The 24,086-nt window shown below is 41.5% G+C and overlaps 1 protein-coding gene across 2 annotated transcripts in view; it reads left to right on the top strand.

Moving 5' to 3' along the window:
* The first annotated feature begins 567 nt into the window (after positions 1-567).
* Actr2 (actin related protein 2) overlaps positions 568-24,086 on the top strand; it is a 48,458-nt gene continuing 24,939 nt past the window's right edge. The window contains exons 1-5 of one of the 2 annotated variants that reach the window (XM_041669161.1): positions 568-838; positions 14,141-14,251; positions 16,121-16,135; positions 20,673-20,888; positions 23,488-23,560. In XM_041669161.1, the coding sequence (XP_041525095.1) occupies positions 791-838; positions 14,141-14,251; positions 16,121-16,135; positions 20,673-20,888; positions 23,488-23,560 (463 nt within the window). In that variant the 5' untranslated portion in view covers positions 568-790. The remainder of the gene's footprint in view (positions 839-14,140; positions 14,252-16,120; positions 16,136-20,672; positions 20,889-23,487; positions 23,561-24,086) is intronic. The other variant, XM_041669162.1, reaches the window with a different exon arrangement.

Here is a 24,086-nt window from a genome sequence, read left to right on the forward strand (position 1 = left end):
TCTTCCTTTCACTGTGACAGGATCTCACTATATAGTTCTAGCTGGCCCGAAACTCGCTACGTAGACCAGGTTGGCCCCAACCCATATCATTCTGCCTGCTTTTGCTTTTTGCATCCAGGAATTAAAGCCACCCCGTCCGGCTTGGAGTTGTCTGATATCAAAACCGAGACTACGTTCGTGTGTGCGCGCATATTTTATTTTTTAAAGAGGTGTGAGTAGCACTCGTCCCAGTTTCTAAGGGAGGCTACGGAGGGTCACGAATTTGAGGCCAGCGCCTGGCAACATAGCGAGTTCCCGTTTGAAAAAGAAGGAAGTGAGAAAGCATCCCGCCGGGCTATACTGCAGCTCCAGCTGGAGGTACTGAGCAAACGCGAGGCTGCAAACAGGTATAGGTGTATCCGCCAAGGCCTAGGAGCAGTGACACATCCCGCCTCGGGAGCTCCAGGTGGCTTTCGGGCTTCCCAGCCGGCTGCTCCACCCCGCTCCGCAGCACACCTGCGCTCCATCACCGGCCAGCCCCGGAGACAGCCAGCCAGGCCGCGCCCTAAGTGCCGGGCCACCTGGGACCGGGCCACCGCCCCGCACGCCGGGCGCAGGGCCGGATGCGAGTGCGGCGAGAGGGCGCGCCGGCGCCGGCCGATTCTCATTGGCCTTCTCGGCTGCCAGTCGCCGCTTGCTGGGCGCGGCGGCCGGGCGGGGACTTCCGGCTTGGGCGGAGCGAAGGGCCGAGGGCGGGGCCTCGCGGAGGAGGAAGCAGGCCAAGCCGGGCGGCGGCTCTCCAGGGCGAACCATGGACAGCCAGGGCAGGAAAGTGGTGGTGTGCGACAACGGCACTGGGGTAAGAGCCGACGGGGCGGCCGCGTAGATGTGCGGGGTGCGCGTGGACCCTCGGCTGCGGGGCTGCGCAGCGGGGGCGCGGGCAGGCACGCGGGCGGGCTCTCGGGGGGACGCCGGCGGGGGCGCGGGCGGTCGGGCGGCTCTCGGGGGCGCGGGCCGGCCCTGAGCCGGTGGCCGGGGGGCAAGGTTGCCCTTTGTGCAGCCCAAGGCAGCGAGGCCGTTTCCCACACGCCCCCGAGCATCCGCCTGCGCCCCGCGTCCCGAGAGCTGTGATCCTGTGTGGGTCTGGGTGGCGGTGGGCCCGGTTCCTGGGTGCCGAGGAGGTCTCCATTTCCGAGCCTCGTCTAAGTTTCATACAAGACCCAGCGGCCTTCCTCTTCCTGTGTAGCTGAAGATGCCGAATGCGAGGCAGGAAACGGGTTCCCGCAGAAAAAAAGGGGAAGTGCTGTCAGGCCCTGGGCCGCGGCCCTAGCCCTCGGCTTCCCGTCTGCCCCTGAAGAGTGTGTGGGCTGCCCCTGCCGCCCGTGGTTTTGGGGGACGGTCGGCAGCTCCTGCTTCACCCTTTTCTCTGCATGCAACCTCTCCTAGATCGTCGACTCTGTGGGAAGACTTAGAGACCTAGGACCTCCCCAGTTAATCTAGTGGGAAGTGGATCAGTCCTTTCCTTCCTGTATTTTTTTCTCTTTAAGTGCAGGATACAGACTTAAAGACTCTAAAATTGTCAAAATCAGACTAGATCACTGATTTGAAAACTATTTGCAAGTGATTTCCTTCTATCCCCATTAAAAAGCCTCAAAGCCCCAATTTTGAAGATGAAAATGTTTCTTTTGAATGAATTCTTTAGTGATTTCTAACTGTTTTAGTATTGCAACATTTTGTGACAGTTCTCCTTTGCCACAAATGTGACATACGAATTAAAATAGATTTTCTTGAGTTATCACTTTGGAAGCTAGGTTGTTGAGGGGGGAAGGACCTGGTATTCACTGCCATTCTTTGACAATTATTGTACCAGCTTCCTTTAAGCTAAGTTAAAATTGGACTAGAATAGGATGAGTATCCTAATACAGAGGGACACCACCGCTGTGGTGATAGCTAAGATTTAGTAGCGGAAAAGTTTTTAAACTCATTTATGTGTGTTCATTACAGATATTTATGTTCACAGACTTCATGTAGGGATACATAAAATGATCTCATTCTTTGAGATAAAGGATAAAGCAGTGAGGAAAGCTAGATAGTATTCCACCTAGCTTCCAATAAAGCTTCTAAATTATCAGGAGAAAAAAATTTTTTAAACAGAGCATGTGTTGTTGCACTATATTTACACTAAACTACAAACATTGAGACTTTCCTAAGAGTCTTATAAAAGTGTTTGTTAAAAAAAAAAATACTACTTTAGAACCAAAGAGATGGCTCAGCAGTTAAGAGCACTTGTTCTTGCAGAAGACCCAAGTTTGACTCCCAGCATCTGCATGGCAGCTTACAGCCATCTGTAACACCAGTTCCAGAGCATCTGATGCCCTCTTTTGGCTTCTGTGGGTACCAGGCACACATGTGGTACACATACAAATAAGACACCTAAAATAGAACTAAGTCTTTAAAATGTTGTTAAAAAGACTGCAGGGGTGGCGTAGTCTTTTAGGCCAGCACTTGGGAGGCAGAGACAGGCAGATCCCCGTTTCTGCATAGTCAGACTCCCGTCTCGTCGTCGTCTTCTTTTTTTTTTTTCTTCTTAAATCCAGTTCTTAGGACACAAAGATCAGTTACTACAGCATAAATGAAAGGAATTAATCCAAACAAAAGGTTTTGTTTTGCTATTGCTCTTGTAGTTTTGTATAAACTATCCGTATTTTGTCGACATTGATGGTTGTGAATGAAATAGCTGTGGTAATCTTATATACTCATACATAGTCCTGGCTTAAATCATGTCACTGCTAGGAAAGTTGTGCTGTTTCTAAAAAATATTTCATGACTAAGCTGCTTAGAGTCTGTGTTTTGTTTCCTCTGAAGTCATCTTGGTGCTGTGTATGTAGCAGTGGACAACAAAATACCTTGTCTCAATCAAGGTGAAAGATGAGGACCAACGCCCCATGTCCTCTAGTGTCCAATAGCATTCACCTGCACTCTTACACATGAACCCTCATATACACTCATGGACCGGAGACCGAGATGTTAGTTCATAAGGTAGAGTGCTTGCCTGATGTTGGAGAAACCAGGGGGTCCTTCTCCAGCACTTCACTAACCAAATGTGGCATATACCTATAATCCCTGCACATGGGAGATGGTTGCAGAAGAATCAATGGTGGCTTCATTTATCTTTTGTATACTTTAGATTTTAAAATGTGGACTATTTAAGAGGTTGATTTTTTTTTTTTTTAAATGATGCTGGGATTGAACCCAAGGATTTAGACACAGGAGGTAAATGCTCTCTCTGAGGTGTATCCCCCAACCCTGAGAAGTTAAATTTAAAAAAAAATTAAGATTTGTTATATTTTTGTATGTATAGGTGTTTTGATTACATGTGGGTATGTGCATCATATGTGAGCCTGGTACCTGAGGGGATTGAATCCTCTGGTACGGGATGATTGGAGGTACCGTGTGCATACTGGGAATCAAACCTAGATCCTTTGCAAGATCAAGTGCTCTTAACCACATCGCTCCAGCCCTGAGAGATGTTAGAATTTTCAGTCTCTCTCGCAGGCCCGTAATTGGATTCTGGAAGCATAGGTGTGTTCTTTTGATCACATGCTAAATGCTAGACCTGCTCTATTTTCCCGTCACCCACAATGAGACTCTTGTTTCAGTAGCCCAGAGAAAGGAACTTCTTTCTAGAATAGGGCTTCTAAAAGTAGCCATTTAGACAAAAGTCAGGATACCACTTTAGCTGTGAATTTTGATTCCTTTCAAAATGAGTCCAAGTTCCTTGTGTTAATATATGTTATCAGACTTCAATATAAACTCACCAACAGTTACTGCATTCGCCAACAAAATGCATATCTCCAAAGTGACGACCATGTTGTTAAAACAATGCTTAATAAAGTTTAATGGTTGTACTTAGACATTTATAGTGCTAGAAGAATGTTATACTTAAAATTCACATTTGTAGTTGGTTATAATCTATCAGGCTTCTGCTCATTTGTATGTTTAATTAAGAAATATTTTAAGTAAAAACAAAACAAGAACTTGAGTTTCACTTGTGAAAGGCAATGACCTAATAAGACAACTGTTGGCCTCAAATAAGAATGGCCACTGTGAAGTTAAAATACAAGCACCACCAGTTACTAATAGAAAAAATACAAAATGAACGAGCTCAAACGAGAGTTTAGAAATCCCAGTGAATGTGACGGAGCATGCCTGCAATCCCAGTGAGTGTGATGGAGCATGCCTGCAATCCCAGTGAGTGTGATGGAGCATGCCTGCAATCCCAGTGAGTGTGATGGAGCATGCCTACAATCCCAGTGAGTGTGACGGAGCATGCCTGCAATCCCAGTGAGTGTGATGGAGCATGCCTACAATCCCAGTGAGTGTGATGGACATGCCTACAATCCCAGTGAGTGTGATGGACATGCCTACAATCCCAGTGAGTGTGATGGACATGCCTACAATCCCAGTGAGTGTGATGGACATGCCTACAATCCCAGTGAGTGTGATGGAGCATGCCTACAATCCCAGTGAGTGTGATGGACATGCCTACAATCCCAGTGAGTGTGATGGAGCATGCCTGCAATCCCAGTGAGTGTGATGGAGCATGCCTACAATCCCAGTGAGTGTGATGGAGCATGCCTGCAATCCCAGTGAGTGTGATGGAGCATGCCTGCAATCCCAGTGAGTGTGATGGAGCATGCCTGCAATTCCAGTGCTGGGGTGGAGAGGCAGAAGGATGAGGAATTCAAGACCAGCCTGGGCTGTGTGAGGCCTTGTCTCAACAGACAAGAAAATCCTGCTGTGGCCACTAAAGCAGGAAAATCGCCAATTCAAGGCTAGCCCCGTCTACATAGTGATACCCTGTTTCTAGAGGCCCAGGAATCATTGCACAAGAGGTGGTGGAAGGAAGAGCCCGAAGCAGTGGGTCACCACAAGAAACAGTACTCCTGGACACTAGGACCTCAGCAGTTGTGACAGCACACATGAGGCCAGATTCCTGCATGGAGAGGATGCTCACTTCCTGAAGTCCCACCCCAGGCAAGGAGCCGTTGGGAATTTTTAGCTGCTGTGGTGGGGAGAGAGTTGGACCATTTTCACTAATAATGTAGCCCCTGATAAGTCGGCCACATTCCTATGGAAGGCTGTATATCCAAGAATAATTGAACATACTTGCCTTGGTGGGAAAAAAAAAAAAGACAAAGTTGAGTGGGAAGGGAAAGGGGTGTGGATCTGGGACAGAGTTGGGGGCAGCAGGGTGAATATGATCAAAACATGTTGCTAGAATTCTCAAAAAACTAATAAAATATTTAAAAATAAAATAAATGTTTTTGAATCTTTTTGTATTGTTTTTAGAGGCAGGGTTTCTCTGTGTTGCCTTGGTTGTCCTGGAGCTTGCTCTGTAGACCAGGCTGGCCTTAAACTCACAAAGGTCTGCCTGCCTCTGCCTTCTGAGAGCTGGGATTAAAGGCATGTGTCATACTGCCCAGCTTTGAATCTTTTTTATTTAAGGAAAAAGTTGCTTTGATATCAAATGTAGGCAGGTCTTTTGTTCATTTTGCCTTAAGGAACATTGTACTTCTTACTATTTGATGACTCAGTAGGAAGTAGAGAGCCTGCTCAAACCACAGTGCTACAAGGAAGAAACTATATATGGTAAAATCTGCTTCTTAAACACCGCCTGTGCACATAGAACTGAGTAACCAGTCTTAAACTGATCGACATGCAGGAGAAATGGCAGTGATTAAAATGATACCAAGAGAGGTAGCACAGAAAGAATATTTTCCTTGTATTTTGTTATATAATGAGCCTTGAAAAATTTTTTTTGAGTTTAGCTTGCCTATTTTATGTTGCTGAATTGGATTATTTTGATATTGTTGGAGCCTAATGCATTTAGATTTGAAATAATGTGAAATTTTAGTATGGTTTTTACTGTTCTATAAGGAATTCATACCTTATAGAAATGCTGGCACTGGATTCTAAGACAGCATCTGCTTCCACCAAGCTACTGTTTAGTCAGGTTAAGAGTAAGTAGATGCTATTGGTGTTTGTTGTTGAATGAAGGATCTGGGCTGGCCTCCAGTTTACCATGTAACTGAGACAGCCTTGAACTTCTGATCCTCCACCTCCACCTCTCATGTGCCACCATACTTGGTTTATGAGTGTTGGAAAACGAACCCAAGGCTTAGTGCATGATAGGTGAGCACTCTATGAACTACATTCCCACCCCCAGCAATAGTTTCTTATTAAGTACTTACTTTTTTTCCCTATTATAGTAGCTTTAATTTGAAGTTAATTTTCTTCCTCCCCTCTTCCCTTCTGCTTTTCTTCCTACTCCTGTTTTTGGTAAAGCAGTGACAGTAGCTTATAATTGTTTCTGTGGCTTCAGGATCTCAATTTTTGTCTTCTGGGCTACTTGGAAAATGTTTTTCCACTTAAAATATACTCAAGAACTTTAAGGGCCCTTGAACTGATTAGCAGGTGAAGGTATTTGTTGCCAAGCCTGAGACTGATTCCTGAGACGTACATAGAGAAGGGGAACAATGTACTAGGGAACTTAGTGTGTACACACACAGTTTTTAAATTGCAGTTTAAATTTTTAAGAAATTGTTATTATTTTACAATTTTTTTATGTTTATGGTGTCACTGGCATGCCTGATGCCCATGGAGGCCAGAAGAGATCTCCTGGAACTGGAGTTACAGACATGGGTGCTGGGAATTGAACCCTAGTCCTCTAGGAAAAGCAGCTAGTGCTTTTTTTTTTTTCTTTAGCTGCATTTATTTTATGCTATACATTTTGTTTCTTCTGGGATATTGCTTTCTGTGCACCCTCCTCTTCTGGCTGTGGAAAAGTTTGTTCCTTCTCTGTAGAGATCATCTCCATGTGAGGGGGTTAATCGGTGTGAGCTCTGCAGCTGGTGCTTAACTCCAGTCCCTAAAAGAATTTTAAGATATGAGCTACCCATTTGCACAATTGTAATCTGAAGACATTGATGTGACCTTTACTTTGCTGTTGTGTATATGTGTGAATGGCAGGGAGATCCATCAACCTTAGCAGTCTCCTCCCTGTACCAGAATTTACCCCTTAGCAGGGTTCCCTTCCCCCCTTTAAACTTAGGATTTCTCACATGACAAAGCTACTTATTTACATTTGTTATAAACTTAAAGATTAGCCTTCCGTTCATACTTTTTTCTTTGACAGCACTGGCATTCTAACCCACTGCCTTGTGCACACTAAGCAAGCACTGTACCATTGAGCTATATATATTTCTAACCAACTTCTAATTTTCTTAGACTATTTTTACCCAGATAAGTGAGCATTTCATCCTGGTTAATGGGTACTTTTGACTTGCCTAATGTTGGTATCTGTTAGTTTTTGAGGTTTTTTTTTTTCTGTTGTTTTGATTATCCTTATTAAACCATTTTGGCCTTGAACTAAGATCTTACTCCTCAGAGTGCTGCCTTTAAAGGCCTACACCTCTTTGTCTGGCTTTCTTTAAGGTTAAACATAAGATTTTTGTATTTAAATAGTATTTAGTTTTGTATATTCAGAATGTATGTGGAAATTATGACAGTAGCCTGGTGATAATGACAGACTTTATACTGAAATTTGTATATGGAAGGGATATGAGTTTATTTTCTCTGAATTTTTGTATTATTTCAGTGTAGTTATCAGGTAAGATGGATTTTGACTCGAACGTAGAAATGTAATGATTTAGGAGAAGAATGTGAGATTTTGCACTCACGAACGCCCGTGCACACGCACACCCACCCACCCCTGGGTAGGGTGAGGTGATAACTCAAGTTGGCCCTTGAACTTGCAGTCTTTCTGGGAGAAGAATGAGATTTCACGCACGCACGCACACACACACACACACACACACACACACACACACACACGTTGATAGCTCAGGTTGGCCTTGAACTTGCAGTCTTTCTGCCTTGCCTCCAGAGTGTTAGGACTATGTGAATGAGCTACCACACCCAACAAAATGCTATTTCTTTGCTCTGAAGTAATCGTTCCCGAGAAAGTCTTTCTAGGTCACATTAATCGGTTATTTGAGATGACATTGTGGGACCATGAACTAGTGTTACTGAATTCTGCTTAACATTCTTTGGGGATTGAACGTATACTCTCAGTTTCACTTCTCGGCCTCTGTCAGATGACCAAGTAGGGTTCTGATGACATATGCCTTCAAAGGTAACCCAAGAGGAATTGGATTTTTATTTAAGACAAAAGGCTCTCTATGGGGGGGCTGGAGTGTGGCTCAGTGGTTAAGAGCACTGACTGCTCTTCCAGAGGTCCTGAGTTCAATTCCCAGCAACCACATGATGGCTCACAACCATCTGAAATGAGATCTGGTGCCCTCTTCTGGCCTTCAGGCAGACAAACAAGACAGAATATTGTATACATAATAAATAAATATTTTTTAAAAAAAGAAAGGCTCCCTATGGGGCTGGAGAGATGGCTCAGTGGTTAAGAGCATTGCCTGCTCTTCCAAAGGTCCTGAGTTCAATTCCCAGCAACCACATGGTGGCTTACAACCATCTGTAATGAGGTCTGGTGCCCTCTTCTGGCCTGCAGGCATATACACAGACAGAATATTGTACACATAATAAATAAATATTTTAAAAAAGGCTCCCTATGAATAAAGCTTTGCTTGGCTTGGCATTCACTATATAGCTCAGGCTGGCCTGAGACTCATGGCTCTCTTAAGTGCTGGGATTACAAACATGTGCCATTGTGCCAGGCCTCCCTAGCCTTATTCCCTAGGGAACCCTAAGTGAGTGCACTCAGTTTATTACTGTGAGCCTCAGCTTATATGGGTTGTGTCATTGCGTGATGTGGGGGTACCTCCAGCCAATGAGAGACAGCCAACCCCTCTCTCTGGCTGGAGTGGCAGCTACCTAGATTTTGCTGTTTCACCCCCCCTTGGTGACAATCTTTCATCTTTTTTTTTTTTTTTTTTTTTGAGACAGGGTTTCTCTGTGGCTTTGGAGCCTGTTCTGGAACTAGCTCTTGTAGACCAGGCTGGTCTCGAACTCACAGAGATCCGCCTGCCTCTGCCTCCCGAGTGCTGGGATTAAAGGCGTGCGCCACCATCGCCCGGTGACAATCTTTCAAACTGAGCCAGACTTTTATCTGTCCTACAGGCCTCTAGGTACAGGCCCTGAGATAGTTTTGGCCAAACACCATTACACAACTTGAACAATAATATGCTTTAGAAATGTGTAGCTAGACCTAGAGAATGCCTGACAGTGAACTAACTAGGATTAAACTTTGTGAGTTTGGAATAAAACTCACGAATAGTTTGTTTTACTTAGGTTTTGAAACAGATGGTAGGAATTAAGGAGGTTCTGAGGATCTGAAATTCTTAGTTTTAGACATTTTTCATGATTACTTTTAGTCACTTTAAATCATAATTTTAACATTTTTGTAAGGTTCTGTTTAAAAAGACAAAATTCTGGATAGCAGAATGTTCTAGGGAAGCTATTTATAATTTAATGGGATTAATCATTTCCAAAAGGGCTTCTGTAGAGACAGTGAAGATGTTCATATATTGGCAGGATTGATGTCCGCTTACATTACAGGTTTGTGGAGGTCAGAGGACCACATGCATGAATCAGTTCTTCCTTCCACCTTGTGCATCCCAGGAATTAAACTCAGGTCTTTGGCAAATGCCCTCACCCACTGAACCATCTTTGGGCCAGGACATTGATATTTTCTAGCCAGCTTTGGAAAAGAAAACTCTTACATTCTGCTGGTGGGAATGTGGATTAGTTGAGCCACTTTGGAACTGATATGGAGATTCCCAGTAGCAGCTGAAGAGATGGATTTATTGGTAGAGTGCTTGCCTTGCAAGCATGAGGACTTGAGTTTAATTCCTGGAGACAGAGACTGGGGTCCTGGGCTTGCTGCCACCCAGTCTGGTCTAGTTGGCGCACCACAGCCAGTAACCTCATCTCAAAGAAGGTGGGTGTTTCTATTATTTGTTATGGGCGAGGTGTTGAGACAGGGTTTCTCTTTGTGCAGTCCTGGCTGTCCTAGGACTCACTTTGTAGATCAGGCTGGACTCAAATCACAGGGATATGTCTGTCGCTGCCTCCTGAGTGCTGTGTTAAAGGTGTGTGCCACTGTGACTGGCTGCATGTGGACATTTCTGCATGCATGTATGTGGGCACATGCACACACCAGGTGGTGGTGGCACATGCCTTTAATCCCAGCACTTTGGAGACATAAGCAGGCAGATCTCTGTGAGTTTGAGGCCAACCTGGGCTACAGAGCGAGTTCCAGGACAGGCTTACCCTGTCTTGAAAAACGGGGCAGGGGACGGAGGAGTAGAACTAGGCTGGGCAGTGGTAACACACACACCTTTAGTACCAGTACTTGGAAGGCAGAGACTGGTAGGTCTCTGTGAGTTCAAGGCCAGCTTTGCCTACAGAGTGAGTTCCAGGACAGAGAAACCCTGTCTTGAAAAAACAAACAAAAAAGGACTAAACTGTTAAATGATAGTAACTCTTGGTATTCACCCTAAAGCCAGCGTCCCACAGATAACTAACTATATTAATTGCTGCACTATTCATAATAGTCGACAAATGATAAAACATTCCTTATAATCTGTCAGAATTTGAGCTCTAAAGAATGAAATTCCATCATTTGCAGGAAAATGGATACAACCAGAGATCATACTAAGTGAATAAGTCAGACTTGGAAGATAAATACCTTTTGTCATTTGTAGATCATAGTTTTTTTTTTTTTGTAATAGATACACAAATCATTTTTTTTAACATGCCATGAGAATAGAAGTGAAACTGAGCCAACAGAGGAGAGGACACTAGCAGGAGGAAGGAAAAGGGGAGGGGATGGAACGAGAGTGTGGTTAAAGTACATGGTATACTCATGCGACGTGTTTGTAAACCCATTATATACATCGAATATGAACCAATGAAATATTTCCTGTTTATCTTTACACTTTCTTTTGTTTGCTTGAGTTAAGAGTGGTATGTTGGACTTGAAAATAATCTTCTTGCCTCAACTTTCTAGGTGCAAGTGTATGTCGCCAGTCTTGGCTTTCTGTCCACCTTTGTGCTGTTACTATCGATAATGTATGACTTTCAAGAAGTGTTTTTCACCTTAGTTCTTCTAAAAGTGTATGCCCTGATGCCACAGAACAATAGACTGTGTAGGGAATGAATTCACCCCATCTCCCTCTTCTTTTACACACACACACACACACACACACACTTGTTCATAAGGTAGCATGATACTTGTGCATGACCTTAGTCTATTATCTAACTCAATGCAATCATAGTTGTTTTATGGTTTTGAGCCAGGGTCTCATTGTAGTTCAAACTGGCCTCAGATTTCATGTTAAGTTTGGCCAGCTAAGACTGGCCTTGAACCTCCAGCTGGAGACCAAGTGTTCAACCACATGAGCCTGTAGAGGGATTCCATCCTCAAACCATAACATTCTCCTAGCCTGAAAGTTTTACTTGTCTTTTCCTCTCAATGTCTGCTCATTTTCAGTCTTTTTTTTTTTCTCCCTTGAGGCAGGGTTTCTCGGTGTAATAGTCTTGGGTGTCCTGGAAACTCGCTCTGTAGGCTGGCCTTGAACTCACAGATCTGCCTGCCTCTGCCTCCCAAGTGCTGGGATTAAAAGCGTGAGCCACCACCGTCTGGCCCATTTTCAGTTTACTGAGCCCTGGATGACTTGGAGATTCCTATGCTGACCAGGGTGGTCTTGAACTTGTTCCAGTAGTTCCCTGTCTCTGCTTCCTTTGTACTTAGATTGTAGGCATGCACTGCCATACCTTGGTGCAGTATATGCTCTTGAAAAATATATCGAGGGCTGTAGCTCAGAGGTGGAGCATATTTGCCTAACATGTCTAAGGTTTTATATCTCAAAAACCGAGAAAGAAGCTGGGTAGAGGTGGCGGCACATACCTTTAATCTCAGCACTTGGGAGGACGAGGCCAACCTGGTCTAGAGTGAGTTCCAGGACAAGGCTCCAAAGGAACACAGAAAGACCCTCTTGAGAAACCATGACAATTTTATATGTGAAAATTCACGTTAGTCCATATATCATTTGGTTTTTTCATTTTTGGAAAATGGGGTTGCTTAAACGAATGAATATTTAAAAGTCTGGTTTTGGGCCGGAGATGTGGCTCAGTGGTCAGAACACATGCCTAGGGCTAGAGAGATAGCTCAGCGGTTAAGAGCATTGCCTGCTCTTCCAGAGGTCCCGAGTTCAATTCCCAGCAACCACATGGTGGCTCACAACCATCTGTAATAAGATCTGGTGTCCTCCTCTGTCCTGCAGACAGATATTCATGCAGGCAGAACACAGAATAAATAAATAAATTAAAACACACACACACACACACACACACACGAGACCCTCTGTTCTATCCCCAGCACTTCAAGAAAGTAAAACAAATCAACATTTTAGGAGTTAGAGAAATGGCTCAGCAGTTAAAAAAAACTCTGGTTGCTTTCCCAGAGGACCCAGGTTCAATTCCCAGCACCCACACAGCAGCTCACAACTGTCCAGGGGATTTGGTACAGACACATATTCATCAAGACACTAGTGCATGTGGAATAAAAATAACTTTTTTTTTTCTTTAAAAAGCCTGGTTTCAAATCAAAGATACTTTTGTTGTTTATTTTATTTTTGTTTTTTGAGACAGGGTTTCTCTGTGTAGCCCTTACTGTCCTGGAACTCATTTTGTAGATCAGGCTAGCCTCATACTCAGAGATCCACCTGCCTCTGCCTCCTGAGTGCTGGGATTAAAGGTGTGTGCCACCATTGCCAGGCTGAATTGAAGCTTTTATTATGTTCATTTTCTATCATTTTTCTCTCTCTCTCTCTCTCTTTTTTTTTTTTCCTTTTTCGAGACAGGGTTTCTCTGTGGTTTTGGAGCCTGTCCTGGGACTAGCTCTTGTAGACCAGGCTGGTCTCGAACTCACAGAGATCCACATGCCTCTGCCTCCCAAGTGCTGGGATTAAAGGCGTGTGCCACCACCGCCCGGCTCATTTCTCTTTAATTACTTAGAATTTGTTGAGTGAATGTGTCTATTCCCAAGTAGTTCTGAGCGAGCACTGTGCGCTGACGCTGCTTTCAGGCAGGCTCCAGCATGAACCACCAGCTTAGCTCCCTGCTTGAGCACTTTACCCTTTGGAGACACTTAGGAAGTAGTTACCCAAAAACTAAATATGAACTCTGTTCTAGATAGTGGATTGCTTTTTGTCTTTGTTGTTGTTTCATTGTTGTTGTTTTATTTTGGTTTTGGTTTTTCAAGACAGGGTTTTTCTGTAGCTTTGGAACCTGTCCTGGAACTCGCTCTGTACACCAGACTGGCCTTGAACTCACAGAGACCTGCCTGTCTCTGCCTCCCAAGTGCTGGGATTAAGGGTTTGTTTCACCACTGCCCGCCCGGCTGTTCTAAATAGTTTTATGTCAGTTTGACACAAGCTAGTCAGCTGAGAGGAGGGACTCTCAATTAAGAAAATGCCTCTAGCTGGGAAGTGGTGGTGCATTCCTTTAATCCCAACACTCAGGAGTTAGAGGAAGGTGAATTTCTATGAGTTCGGGGCCAGCCTGGTCTACAGAGCAAGTTCCAGGATAGCCAGGTCTACACAGAGAAACCCTGTCTCAAAACAAACAAACAAGGAAAAAAAATGCCTCTATAAGATTGGGCTGTGGGCAGCAAGCCTGTGGCACATTTTCATAATTAGAGATTGATGGGGGAGGGCCTAGTGTGTGGTGCCACCCTGAGCTGGTGGTCCTGGATTCTCTAAGAAAGCAGCTGAGCAAGCCAGTATTAGCACTCCTCCATGGTCTGCATCAGCTCTGGCCTCCAGGTCCCAGCCCTGTTTGAGTGCCTGTCCTGACTGACTTCCTTCAGTGCTGGACTATGATGTGGACGTGTAAGCCTTTGCTCCTCCAGTTACTTTGGCCATGGTGTTGCATCACAGCTATAATAAGCCTAATGAATACAAGGTTTGGAAGGACCTGGTGCCTGGGAGAATAAGAGATGATGTTTGGAATAGAGTGGGTAACCACTGTGGATGGTTTGAAAGCAAAGTTATGTCTTCTGATACAGTTTTTAAATACCCATAATAAGTGCTTGGTTACTAACCCACTCTTTACTGTTTCCTTCCAGTTTGTGAAGTGTGGCTATGCAGGCTCTAACTTTCCGGAACACATCTTCCCAGCTTTGGTTGGAAGACCTATTATCAGATCAACCACCAAAGTGGGAAACATTGAAATCAAGGTAATGTTTTATTCATCGCTATAACCACGAGGATGTGTGAAGTGATCTTTGAATTAAGTAGTGTAAAGTACAATGTCAGGAAAAGCAGAGAACTGCTGGTAATTGTAATGTATAGTAACACTTCAACAAAGGCAGAAAGACCCTTGGAGTTAATTTTATCTTTTTGTTTATGTATAGCAAGGTGCCATTACGATTTGGAGTATAAAATACCAGCTTTAAAATTAAGTAGAAAATTGATACATATTAGTCATCTTAGTGTTTCTGAGACTTGGGGCTTTTCTCTCCATGTTCCCATAGGCTGACCCTCCTACTCTTATGCAGTCAGTCAGGAAAAACCCAGAAGTCTAGAACTGGTTCCTCTTCTCACTATTACAGTTGATTTTCATAGTGCGGGAGGAAGTCAGGTTGATCTTTATTTGGTCTTAACACTATTTGTCTTACTGTAATGGGCAGAAGAGGGCAAGTTGCCATTAGCCAAAGTACTTTGTGTGAGAGACTCAACCATTTTTTCTCCCACTGATCTAGAGATCAAGCAGGAATCACATTATTTTATAAGTAGATAATTAAAAGAACATTTTTCAGATGAACAGGGTCCAGATGATGTAAACCAGTAGAATTTAGGGGCTTTTTTAATGAGGCTTTCTTTTTTTATAGTTAGCATTGTTTGGTCCTGTTTGGGCAGCCTTTGGTAAGAGTTAGGATGCTGGGACACTTGTTTGGGTGCTAAGAAAGGTGACAGGTGTAATGGATGATAGAGATTCCTGTGTTTTAGGTCTCTACTGTGGGAGCCAGAGAATTTAGTTACATGATAGATAAAAATACACATGGAAACTTAGGGTCTATGTTTGTTTTAAAAACCTAAAAGTGAATTCTGGCCTTTGGTAGGTTTCAACAACTAAGTGGTTCACTCACTATAAGACATTTTAGGATAGGCCTTGCAGGGAAATCTTGTTGGAATCCTTTTTCTTTTCATAAATTTTCATTCTGATTAAATTTTATCTTTTTTTTTGGAAACAAAGCCTTACTATATAGCCTGGCTGACCTTGAACTCGGAGAGGTGTGCATCAGGAAGCCTGGCAAATTCTGTCTTGAAAGAAGTTCAACTTGAAATTCAGCTAGTACTGTGATGAGGGAAAACTGAGTGTAAATAATGCATTTTATTTAATGTCTGGCTTTTAAACATTTTTATGAATGATAGCATTTTTGAAGTTCAGAAAAAAAAATATATAGTCATTTTTAAGTCTCCAACACAACAAAAACAACACATTTCTTCTCTCTTATTTTCTTGCTTCTTAGAAAGCCCAAGTAGTTAAAAATCAATAGTTTTCTTATGAGACGTTTTTCAGGGACGGCTCTAGTAGCGATTGCTGATATAATTTGTCATTCTGTGTTTACGTCAGTTCTTTTCACGCTGCTGTCTTTGAAGCCTTTCAAGTTAAATTGCTTTTCTTTCACTTGAATACAAGGGCTTAGTTAGATAAACACACCTGAACTAAATTCTTAGTGAGCTAGACCATGTATTTTCCGTGTTTTCTTAATTGAAGTTCAAAGTTCAATTCAATAATTTTTGGAATCCCCGTGCTTAGTGAGTTGACTTATATTTGTAAGTCTTGTTAGTTAAAATGTGATGGTAGACTAAGACAATGAAAATTTAAATCATCTAGTTAATTTTCATTTAGAAGTAATTACTGTCCGTGATCATTGGCCCTGATAATTAACATCATAAGATATAGTAGTACTGCATCTGACCTCAGCCTAATGTCTCTGTTGCTTGTATGTTTAAACATTTCAGTGAGGATTTTATGTAGGCCTTTTCTGACTCTTGCTTCTACCTTCTCTTTCTTCACCTTTCTTGACCTGTTGAAGTAGAATAACAAAAAGATGGTAAGTGAGGTTACACACATGCTCTGTTTGTTTTCCACTTTTGCCTGGCGGGACAGTAGTTGTTGTTTTGTGTCCCTTTAGTATTGGGGAGGGGGAAAATCCATATTTTTGTTTTAAGTACTTTAATTTTTAACCTTTTTTATTTCTTCAGTTTTGTAGCGACTAATAGTTCTATACTTTCCTGATTGCATACAATGAACCAAACAAGAACTAATTACTAACATAGTTTTTAATTTTTTTAATTTTTTGTAGATGAATGTTATAATTAAAATGGAATGTGGTGTGCATAATACAGAAATGAAGTAGCTATGTGATACAGATAAAAAACGGGTGAATTTGTTACATTTGGGGACTTAAGTTTATCGATTGATGTTATATATTGCCTATTATACTGAATGCATCTGTTTGCAGCCAGTATGATAACATATATGTATTTGATAAACTGAGTAAATTTTTATTTTATACATGAATCATAAGAGAAAAAAGTAATAAAATCTGTTTCCATGTCATCCTTACTGATGAGTAGGTTTGACATTATCTGAGACTAAATAAGAAAAAATTACAGTCCTGTCAGGCTTTTCCACAAGTAAAAGCCCCCCCCCCCCATGAGTAAATACCATGCATAGACCTCCCTTCTATCAAACAAGCAAACAAACAAACAAACTAGAGGCTTGCTGGGCCTGTCCCAGACATTTGACTCTTATTACATTTTTCTGTGGTAGTCTTTAAGTCTGGAATTTTTTTTCTGAGTAAAAGAGCATGCATTGTCTTAAATACTGAGGAGAGTATTAGACAGGGCGTACTTGTAGAGAATAGTATAAGCATAATTTTAAAGTTCTTTTTAAATCAGGAATAGAATATCTAATTGGTATTGTTCTTTCAGTGTAAAAGTAAAATCCGCAGTATGGTGGGTGAAGAGAAAGAACGTGTTTTGAGATGTAACTTCACTCTGTAATCCGAATTCCAGCCTGCATGTCCCTGATTACAGATACTTTCCTTATAGGGATGTAATTGTGGTTTAAAGCTTGTAGTTTTTTCTATTTTCTGGTTGAGAGTGACATTGTTCAAAACCATTCTTGGCAAATATAATTTATTCTAAATAAATGACTGTTGCCCGGTGTCCCAGTTCCTTTTTTTCTCCCTCTCTTTTCTTTTTCTTTCCTTTCTTTCTTTCTTTCTTTCTTTTTTTCTTTCTTTCTTTTTTTTTTTTTGAGATACAGTGTTTCTCAGTAGCTATGGAGCCAGTCCTGGAACTCACTCTGTAGACCAGGCTGGTCTCAAATTCACAGAGATCCGCCTGTCTCCGCCTCCCTAGTGCTGGGATTAAAGGTGTGCGCCACCACCGCCTGGCTTCCTGTGAGTTTCTAAGTTCCAGGTGAGGTTTAGGCTTGAAGTCCAGTGGTGGGCAACAGTAAAATTTCAGGGCTGCTCTGAACATTTCCTGCTTGCTTCTGAAGGGAGGAGGGAACTTAAGATTCTTTGATTTGATTGTTGGTTTTTTGGTTTTCAAGGCAGGATTTCTCTGTGTAGCCAGCCTTGGTCATCCTGGAACTTGATCAGTAACAGGCCACAGAGGTCTGCCTTCCTAGAGCAGGGATTAAAGATGTGTGCCACCACCGCCCAGCTGGGTTATTAGCATTTTTGACATTTGAAAGTTGAAAGGTTCTAAGGTAAAGTTTATATATGGTCTAGGTTTTGTTTGGAGGTTTTGGTTATTAGTTGTGTGTGTGTGTGTGTGTGTGTGTGTGTGTTTCCTCAGACAAAGTTTCATATAGCTTAGGTTGGAATTAAACTTTCTGTGGAGCCTAGGAGATAGCCTTGAGGTACTGATCTTCCTGCCTCTATTTCTTTGTTTTTGGTTTGGGTTTCTCTGTGTAGCCCTGGCTGTCCTGGAACTGACTCTGTAGACCAGTGCCTCAGTTGTTTGAGTGCTGACATTACAAGCTGTGCCACTATTCCTGGCTGTTTGGTGTTTTGATCTTCCTATGCAGCCCAGGCTGAGCCTGAACTCTGACAGTCTCCATCTTCTACCTAGACCTTTGAGGTACTAAGATTGTAAGTGTGTGCCACAATACCTACATTCGTTGTTTGTGTTCTGTTTTTTGTTTGTTTTTGTTTTTTTTAATTTTTTTCATGGGTTATTTTTTTTGAGACAAAGTTTCAGATATCTCAAGCAGGCCTTGAACTTCTGATCTCTTGCCTCTCTCCCTTCCAAGTTCTGTGATTACAACGTGCCCTCCTACCTGATACTGGGCCATACTGGGATGGAGCCCAGGGCTTCATGCATGCTGAGCAAGCACTATACCAGCTACGTAACATCCCTGGCCTGTTTGAGGGCTTAAAAAACAATTTTATCAACAAATTTTTCACTAAGTCACTTAGTCATACATCTCAATTTTTAAATGTCCCTTTTTGTTCATAAGGGACTAAACTCAGTGTCAGATGTCCCTTTTAGTTAATAGTTCATAATATGTGTGATCCTAGAAGAAGATTCATAAAGCTTTTATTTTGAGTTGCTATAAGCCTCTGGTTTTGGTTTTTGTTTTTGAGACAGGGTTTCTCTGTCTAGTCCTGGCTGTCCTAGAACTACTTTTGTAGACCAGGCTGGCCTTGAGTTCACAGCGATCCACCCGCCTCTGCCTCCCAAGTGCTGGGATCAAAGATATGCGCCACCATCACCACTCAGCAATAAACCTCTGTTCTTTAGAGGAATAAAAGTAAGTGTAATTTGTTGATATTGTATTATACTTACTCTAAATTGGTTGAAATAATAGTAACTATCAATCAACTAATTATCTAACTCAGTTGTCTTGTATAGTATAATAAAAAATTCATTTATCATAGGAACAAATAAATAACAAATTGGTATGAAATTATACTTAATAGCTAAAAGTAGCATATATATTTGCAGGTATAGATTTTTTCTCTGCTTTTAATTAAGAAATTTTTGTTTAACACATATAACTACTTTAAACAGGTTTTACAGACTCTCCATATATCAATCACCTAGATTTCAGTATTAATATTTGTTACTTTAAACCAGGCGTAGGAGTAATACTTCTATCCAACTTTAATCCCAGTACTAGGGAGTCAAAAGGGAAACAGATCTCTGTATGTTTGAGGTCAACATGTTCTACATAATAGAGTTCCAGGACAGCCAGGGCTACATAGATGGACCCTCTTTCAGAAACAAAACATTTATTATTCTGGCTAATTACATAACTATACATCCATCAAAATGCCCTGGGTTTTTTTGTTTGTTTGGTTTGGTTTTTTGTTGTTGTTTATTTTTGATGTTTCACTAAGGAACAGATAGTAGTAAACTTCTCCCTAAATACTTCACCATGCATGCCTGTATCCAGAGTTCACAAGTAGAGATCTTTCCAGTTTTCCATTTTCTTCCTGAAGATTCTGAGTAGTTAATAGTCAAGGAACTTGAGTGTTAATTTTGGGAAAACTGACTTTATAAGAAATTAGTTGCTATAGAAAGTTTTAGTGATCTTTGTTTTCCTTTGCCATTAGTGTATCTTTCAGAAATCTGACTTTTAATAGACTCCTTATCCTGGTTTTCAGGTTTAAAATTACTTTTCTGGGACATTTCTAGGCCAGTTTTTTTCCCCCATTATCTCCAGCATTGCAGATTGAACCCTACCACCCCTTAAGATTATTAAAAGCCTCATTTTACATCTTCTCATGTTAGTTTTGCAGTTTCTTTTCTTCATTTCCTCATAATTCAAACTTTTATTATACCAAATAGCTATTTCTGGTACTAAATTTTAATTGGATTCATTAATGTAGAAATAATATCTGGATTGGTGATTTCTAAAACATTTAAATATTAAGATACTGTTTGCCTTGTTTTTATGTGGGTCTCCTTCAACTCTTGTTGAAGACAGGTTATGAGTATTGTGCTTCATGAAAGATAGCATTCATTTCCAGTATTACACTTCAGGATTAAAAATGTTGCCCATGGGAGAACTTTGAAGGAGTTGTTTTAATGTATACATTATGGATAGACGCTTGTGAAGTCCATTAATGGGTGTGCGTAAGTAATGCATTGTTATAGAGAAATGAACAATCATGATTTTTGCATCTACATTGATATAAATCATTTTGATAGAAAGAAATGTGCTTGTGTTCATTGAGCATTTTTCAAGTTTTTTCCCCCGATGTGCTATTTCACATATCACAGGACTTATTTTTTGAACATTTGAGCAAAAGAAACAGATGAAACCTCATACAAAACCCTTCAAAATATGAAAATGTGGGGTTTATTTGTGCTAATGCTCTTCTTTTGGAAACATTAAAGGTAAGGTCAATTTATTGATTTAAATACATAGTACATAAAATATTGATTGAACTTTGTAAGCTGTTCTTGAAAGAAAAGAGTATTAGCTTTGGAATAAAATACTTGATCTGCAAGTCCAAGAAAAGTTAAAATTCAGTTATTCTCGAGCTTTTAAAATCCAGGAATATAGTTGTCTAAAGCTTCTTTACATAAAACTTTGTTTTAAAGCTTTGCTATCCCGTCCTCTAGGATCTCATGGTTGGTGATGAGGCGAGTGAATTGCGCTCCATGTTGGAGGTTAACTACCCTATGGAGAATGGCATCGTACGGAACTGGGATGACATGAAACACCTGTGGGACTACACATTTGGACCAGAGAAGCTGAACATAGACACCAGAAACTGCAAGATTTTACTCACAGAACCTCCCATGAACCCAACCAAAAACAGAGAGAAGATTGTAGAGGTAAGTTTTTGATGGGCTGGATAACCTTGTGTACCTCTGTGATAGAATGTAAAACAGATTTTTTTCTTCTTGCTGCTTCTGCTGCTAAGGATAAATAAAAGTAATCATTTCTCCCTAGATCTTGATTGTTTTGAATTTCCTACAAATTGACAGTTGCTCATCTGAAATCTGAAATGCTTTGATCATGTTTATGATGCTTATGAAATTATGAATTTTGTAACATAAATTTTGAATATTATCAGGGAATTCACCTGATAAATAGGCAATATTTCAAATTTAAAATTAGAAATCCCAGCTGGATGGTGGTGGCATATGCCTTTAATCCCAGCACTCTGGGAGGCAGAGGCAGGTGGATCTCTTCTGAGATCAAAGCCAGCCTGGCTACAAAGCGAGTTCTAGGACAGGCTTCAAAGCTACAGAGAAATCCTGTTTCGGAAAACCAATAAAATGAATGAATGAACGAACATCAAAAATCTCTTTGGTCTCAAGCATTTTGAATAAGGGACAGTCAGCATGTATATGCTAGTAGATGAGAACATTCCCCTCCCCAAAAGTTAGGTGATTAAATTAAGTAGTTTATTAGAAAGTAATAAGACTAATGGAAAATAGTAAAGCGTGTGTGTGTGTGTGTGTGTGTGTGTGTGTAATTTAAGACAAAAATCTGGGATTCAAGGTAAAAACTAGGAAGTCTTTGAGATAATACTTTTCATTAAAGAAATGAGAGGAGACAGTGGAGATAAGGCTGGGGGCCAGAGGGAAGAACCTGCTGAAAGATTAAAAAGGCTACTGAGGTGAGGGCAGGAGAACTTTGTTATTGATTTAAATAATGGACTTTGGAGAGCTTTGCATTTTGTTGGTATATGCACACACAGCATTACTTTATTAAAGGGTTGTTGGAATAAAATGTTAGAATATTCCAGAATTGTAAAATTGAAGTTCTGTATAGTTCTCATTTCAATCAATTGTTAAATATATAAATATTCAGAGTGATAGCCCTATCAGTCAGTGAGTGATTACAATAGAAGACCAAAAGAAGTCATTTAAGATTTTTCTCAGCTGACGTGGGCTGCAGAGAACGAATGCAGATATGGCCAGGGAGGGCCCAAGAAAATACCTCCCTTCAGTGTAATTCAGTGTGAAGTAGAGTTACAGTCTGGACTCAAGTAGAGAGTCAGTGGGCTGGGCAACTGAGCAGTCTCTACATCTGACAACTTAGTGTTTTAATTTTTGTCTTCTCCTCTGTAGTAGGAGGCTGCTTGTTTGATCCTGGCTGCTCAGCCCCCCAAAAAACACATAGAAACTGTATTAATTAAATCACTGCTTGCATATTAGCTCTAACTTCTTATTGGCTAGCTTTTACATCTAAATTTAACCCATTTCTATTATTTTATATTTTACCACAAGGCTCATGGCCTACCAGCAAGATTCCAGCTAGCAGCTTGCATCTTTGTTCTTTGGTGGCTTCATGGTGTCTCTCTGACTCTGCCTTCTTTCTCCCAGCATTCAGTTTAGTTTTGCTGGCCTAAGTCTATTCTGCCTTGCCAGGCCCAAGACAGATTCTTTGTTAACCAATAGTATTCATAGCATACAGAGGGGAATCCCACATCACACTTCATTTTACCATTCATTCATTCCACTGGTAGGGAGTCAGATACAGAGTCTCATTGAAACTAGAAAGAGCTCTTCTGCTGGATTACATCCCCAGTTCTATTTCTTTTATTATTTGTTTTTAACTGGGGGGGGGGGGTAGAGCCAGTTTTGACTTAGTTTGGGGGAAATAGATATTTTTTCCTCTTATTTATGTGGTGTGTGTTTATGTATAAATGTCCGTGAATGGGCAGATTTTGGGGAGTTGGTTTTTGTTTTTTACCATGTGGTGGGTTCTGGAGATTGAACTTGGCCTTTCACAGCTGAGCCATCTCTCTGGTCCCAAGAAGATATTTTATATTGGGGTGTGTGTGTGTGTGTGTGTGTGTGTGTGTGTGTGTGTGTGTGTGTGAGAGAGAGAGAGAGAGAGAGAGAGAGAGAGAGAGAGAGAGACACCTACGCGCATGTGAGCTAGCACAGGCGTGAAGGATTGCCACCCTGTGTATATGATGGTGAAAGGCACTTTACAAGAATCATTTCTCTCTACCTACCATGTGGGTCCTCGGGCTCAAATTCAAGTTGTTAGACTTGCAGACAAGCACCTTTACTGGCTGAGCAATCTTGCTGGTCCCAGACAGGTAATTTTTAAAAGGGATATCAATTTAGGAAATTTTGTGTGAAATTTGCTTTCATACTGATTAGCCACTGACTATATTGTATTCAGAAATCTTTGCTTGTAGCACCTACAAATGCTCTAGAACTTGACTCAGGTGTGCATACATGCTTGCAGGCACACATGCATGCGTGTATCTAAAACTCTGCCCTAATAATTGAAATTAAAGCTAGGCTTTATAAGGGCAAGAACAACTCGTTAGAATAGATGATTCCTCGGGGTCCTTTGATTGCATCTTAATCAACTGATCTGCCATGTGAGCATGAAGGAAGTATATAAATAGATATAAAGTTTTCTGTATAAACCACCTCCCTTTTTTCCTTCTCTTTCCATTTTCAGGTAATGTTTGAAACTTACCAATTTTCTGGTGTGTATGTAGCCATCCAGGCAGTTCTGACTTTGTATGCTCAAGGTAAGTAAAGCTTAGCTTTTAAGAAAATTAATTTAGCGAGCACTAGTGTGTATATGTGTTTGTGTATGTTGTTTTGTTCCATTTGTTTTTCAAGAAAGGGTTTCTCAGTGTAACAGTTGTGGCTGTCCTGGAGCTTGCTGTGTAGACCAGGCTGGCCTCAGACTCAGAGATTCGCTTGCCTCTGCCTCCTAAGTGCTGGGATGGAGTGTTGACTCAGTGGTTAAGGGCATTGACTGCTCCTGCCAAGGACCTAGGTTTTCTGTTTCTCCATTTGGAGCCGTTTATGACTGCAGTTCCAGGGGATCCTGTGCCCTCTTCACACCAAAGGGCACTGCAGGCATCTGGTAAACAGACATTCAGGTAAACACTATTATAGAAAAAAATAAATAAAAAGTGAAAAGACTTTTACTTATATAAGACCACACTTCAAAACTTGACAGTTGTATGTGTTTGTCCATTTGTCTGTGTGGCATATGTATGTGTGCACAGGGATACATGCTTGTGGAGGCCAGAGGTCAACATTAGG

The sequence above is a fragment of the Microtus oregoni genome, unplaced genomic scaffold, assembly GCF_018167655.1.
Source record: "Microtus oregoni isolate MIOR12 unplaced genomic scaffold, Mior012 000019F_ref0000042, whole genome shotgun sequence".
Lineage (NCBI taxonomy): Eukaryota > Metazoa > Chordata > Mammalia > Rodentia > Cricetidae > Microtus > Microtus oregoni.